This window comes from Myotis brandtii, unplaced genomic scaffold (genome assembly GCF_000412655.1).
Source record: "Myotis brandtii unplaced genomic scaffold, ASM41265v1 scaffold250, whole genome shotgun sequence".
Lineage (NCBI taxonomy): Eukaryota > Metazoa > Chordata > Mammalia > Chiroptera > Vespertilionidae > Myotis > Myotis brandtii.
The window spans coordinates 3,078,105-3,081,665 of NW_005359478.1; the positions used below are offsets into that span (position 1 = coordinate 3,078,105).

Here is a 3,561-nt window from a genome sequence, read left to right on the forward strand (position 1 = left end):
CTGCCTGCCTCTCCGCAGGGGGATGGGGAGGAGCTGCGGACCGGGCTCACCTCCGCCGCACCCAGCCCCGCCCCTCCGATCAGCCCGAAGCCTCTTCCAGGTCGCGGGCCCCGCCCCTCACCTGTAGGTCAGCACAAAGGTCACGGCGCTTTCGCTGAACCGCACCAGGTAGCACCCCTGCGGCTTGGTCTCCAGCAGCCGTTCGGCCTCTCTGTGGTGTCGGAGAAGAGAGAACGGGGCTCTGACCCTTCCAGCCTTGACCCCTGTTTCCCGGGCTCTCACGGGGGACCCCACCCCAAACCAGGTGAACTGAAGTGGCTGGAGAGGGGGGGATGGGAGAGAGAGGATGTGGGCACTGCTTTTCCGCTGCAGGGCCTGGGCGTGGACGGGACCCAGAGGGCCCACCCAGGACGACTCCCAGCCCTGCATCCTCCCGGCCCCATCCTGAAAGGGCCGCTGGTTGTGGGCTGGTTGTGGGCTGGCGGGGAGTAGAGGGGGGTAGCGGGGAGTGAGGTGGTGGTGGCTCTGGGGGTGGTGTTGCGGCCGCACCAACAGGGATGGTAATAGACTTCTAGGTGTCAAAAGTCAAGCTGACAGAAGTGAAGTAGAAATGGAGGAGGAGGTAGGAACTGCAAGGGAGGCAAGAAAGAGGAGAGGGCTGGGTGAGCCAGAGGTAAAGATGGCGGGAGAGAGCCCGAGAGGCAGGTGGAAACCATGAGGATTAGAGGCCTTAGATACAGGAGGACAATTGAGTCTATGGTAGAGAGGGGAGACTGAGGCACAGAGGGAGGTGGACTGGAGCCTCTGCAACCATCTCCTCCAGGAGAGATGCCTTGGGGAGTGGCCTGGGAGCCTCCAGGAGTCATGGCCCGGACTTGTAGCCCAATCGACGCCCGACTGGCTGCGGACCCAGGCCTTGCCCCTGCCCCTCTCTGGGCCTGTTTCCTCCTGGTGACTCACCTCCGAGTGATGAAGCCATGGAACCAAGGAGGGGCTGCCCCGCGCTGCAGGAGCCCACGGGCCTGGGTCTTCTGGAACCAAGCCCGGGTCTCGGCCTGCAGGGACTGGCCTCCTTCCTTAGGCACCTCCTCAGCCTTCCCAGTGTCCTCTTGACTGGAGGCAGCCCCCAGGGCCTGGGCAGAGGCCTGGTTAGGGTTCAAGGAGGGAAAGTCGCCATGATTCGTGGGCCCTCTACTGACTCCAGGCCAGCGGCCACCTTCTCATTCTTATCCCAGACCCTCCTGGGCATGGGAGGAAGCTCCCAGCCCCCAGCCCAGTTGACTATTTTAAGTCTAATTGCCCAGAAAGTCCTTCCTAAAGTGTAACTTAAATCCCGTCTTCAGCTCCCGCTGTCTGGTTTCAGGGAAATTTCTTCCTACTTCCCTCTTGGCCTTTAAGCCAGTAGCAGTAAGCTGTTAAATTGTGTCTAAACGGGGGTGAAGTCTTCCAGATGGACAGAAAGTCATGCCCTGGCCTGAAGGATGAAGACAGTGATGCCGGAGGTCACCCCAGAGGCCAGAATAAGGGAGAGCTCACCCTACAGTAGGAGGGACTGTGCGGGTTGGCAGCGAGGACCTTCTAACCACTGGGCAGGCTAGAGGGACTGAGATGGGGATGTGCCAGGCGAATAAAAGCCGAGGGTGAAGGTGCCGACGCCTGCTTCCAGGACTCGATACCCTCACTGTACCTTGGTCGCCTGGGGACTCAGCTGAGCTTCCCAGGGACTGAGGAGCAGCTCAGCGCACGAAGGAGGGACTTCCCACCTCCTTTTCCTCTGTGCCCTTGCCCTGTAGGCAGCCCCAGACCGCTCCTGCTTTCTCCCTTTGGCCTCTGTCCGTCTGTGTGTCCGCACCCAGGGGAGGCTTGGAGCAGAAGTCATGCCCTGGCCTGAAGGATGAAGACAGTGATGCCGGAGGTCACCCCAGAGGCCAGAATAAGGGAGAGCTCACCCTACAGTAGGAGGGACTGTGCGGGTTGGCAGGGAGGACCTTCTCACCACTGGGCAGGCTAGAGGGACTGAGATGGGATGTGCCAGGCGAATAAAAGCCGCGGGTGAAGGTGCCGACGCCTGCTTCCAGGACTCGATACCCTCACTGTACCTTGGTCGCCTGGGGACTCAGCTGAGCTTCCCAGGGACTGAGGAGCAGCTCAGCGCACGAAGGAGGGACTTCCCACCTCCTTTTCCTCTGTGCCCTTGCCCTGTAGGCAGCCCCAGACCGCTCCTGCTTTCTCCCTTTGGCCTCTGTCCGTCTGTGTGTCCGCACCCAGGGGAGGCTTGGAGCAGATGCAGGAGCTGCACCCAGGTTCCCACTCACCGCAGCGTGGACATCTGGGGCTCTGGGGCTGAACGGGGCCTCTCCAGCCTGCAGGGCCTGGAGTCTGGTCTCCTTAAGCAAGCCCTGGCAGCTTTTTCGAGTGAAGTCCAAGGGCTGGAAGGTGGTGAAGGTCGGAGGGGGGGTGTTGTGACTTCCTGTTGGCACAAAGAGGACGGAGGGGCTCTCGGTGAGGGACTGCTTCTCTCTGCTGCCCACCCTCCCCCAGGCTGAGAGGTGCCTCTGACCAGGGACCTGGAGGACAGGGACAGTCACGACAGCAGGAGAAATGCAGGTAGGACAGTGGGGGGAGACGGGGGAGTTTATCAGGGAAGAGGAGTAGGGAGCCAATGAGGCGAAGAGGGGCTGAGGCAGCAGAGGGGCTTGTTGGGGGCAACTGGGCACCAGGAAAGAAGGTGGAAGTCAGCTGGTCTTCTGGTGGCCTGGAAGTCAGTCCCACAATCAGGGAGCTGAGGCAGATCTCTTTATTTTAAAAAATATCTTTTTTTTTAATTGATTTCAGAGAGGAAGAGAGAGGGAGAGAGAGGGAGAAACATCAATGGTGAGAGAGAATCATCGATTGGCTGTCTCGTGAAGGTCCCCTCCAGGGATCGAGCCAGCAACCTGGGCATGTGCCCTGACTGGGACTTGAACTGTGACCTCCTGGTTCATAGGTCGACGCTCAACCACTGAGCCACGCTGGCCGGGCTAGGCAGATCTCTTTAGTGCAGCCCCTCTTCTGGCCTAAGGTCCCCTGGCTTCCCCCATCCCTCCTCCCTCCTCCCTAAGAAGCACACAGCAGACCCTGTCACCTTTGTTCTCAGGGCTGAGGGGACCTGCGGTCCCAGAGAAGGAGAAGGGGTGGTGGGGCCCCTGCCAGCTCTGGCTTGCGGGAGGGTTCTGGTCCAGGGGTCTCCTGTCCCCTCCCACCCACATTCTTAAACATCACACTTACCTTGGGGGCTTATCTGGGCCAGGGGGAGCTCCATGGGGGCAGCCTGAGAAGGAGCCCAGGAGCCGGGTGTGTGTCTGTGCACACTCAGCAACTCTTCTCTCCCCCTGCCCCCTGGGCAGGAAATGTCGCTCTACCCACAACCCTAGCCCTAGCAGAGCACCCACGTCATGGAAAGCCATAAGACAGTCGTCCCTCCCCCGGAAGCCAGGCAGCTGAAGGTGGTGGTGGTGTGGTGGTGGGTGTTTGTGTCAGTCGCTCTGTCTGGGTGTTAGGAAGTCCATTCTGCTATCTGAC

General features: G+C 60.5%; 1 protein-coding gene across 1 annotated transcript in view; it reads right to left on the reverse strand.

The window, feature by feature from the left end:
* Positions 1 to 3,301, reverse strand: part of SH2D2A (SH2 domain containing 2A) — a 10,521-nt gene extending 7,220 nt beyond the window's left edge. The window contains 4 exon segments of the mRNA XM_014540653.1: positions 122 to 211; positions 961 to 1,145; positions 2,316 to 2,470; positions 3,268 to 3,301. Of these exon segments, the coding sequence (XP_014396139.1) occupies positions 122 to 211; positions 961 to 1,145; positions 2,316 to 2,470; positions 3,268 to 3,301 (464 nt within the window).
* Positions 3,302 to 3,561: the final 260 nt, after the last annotated feature.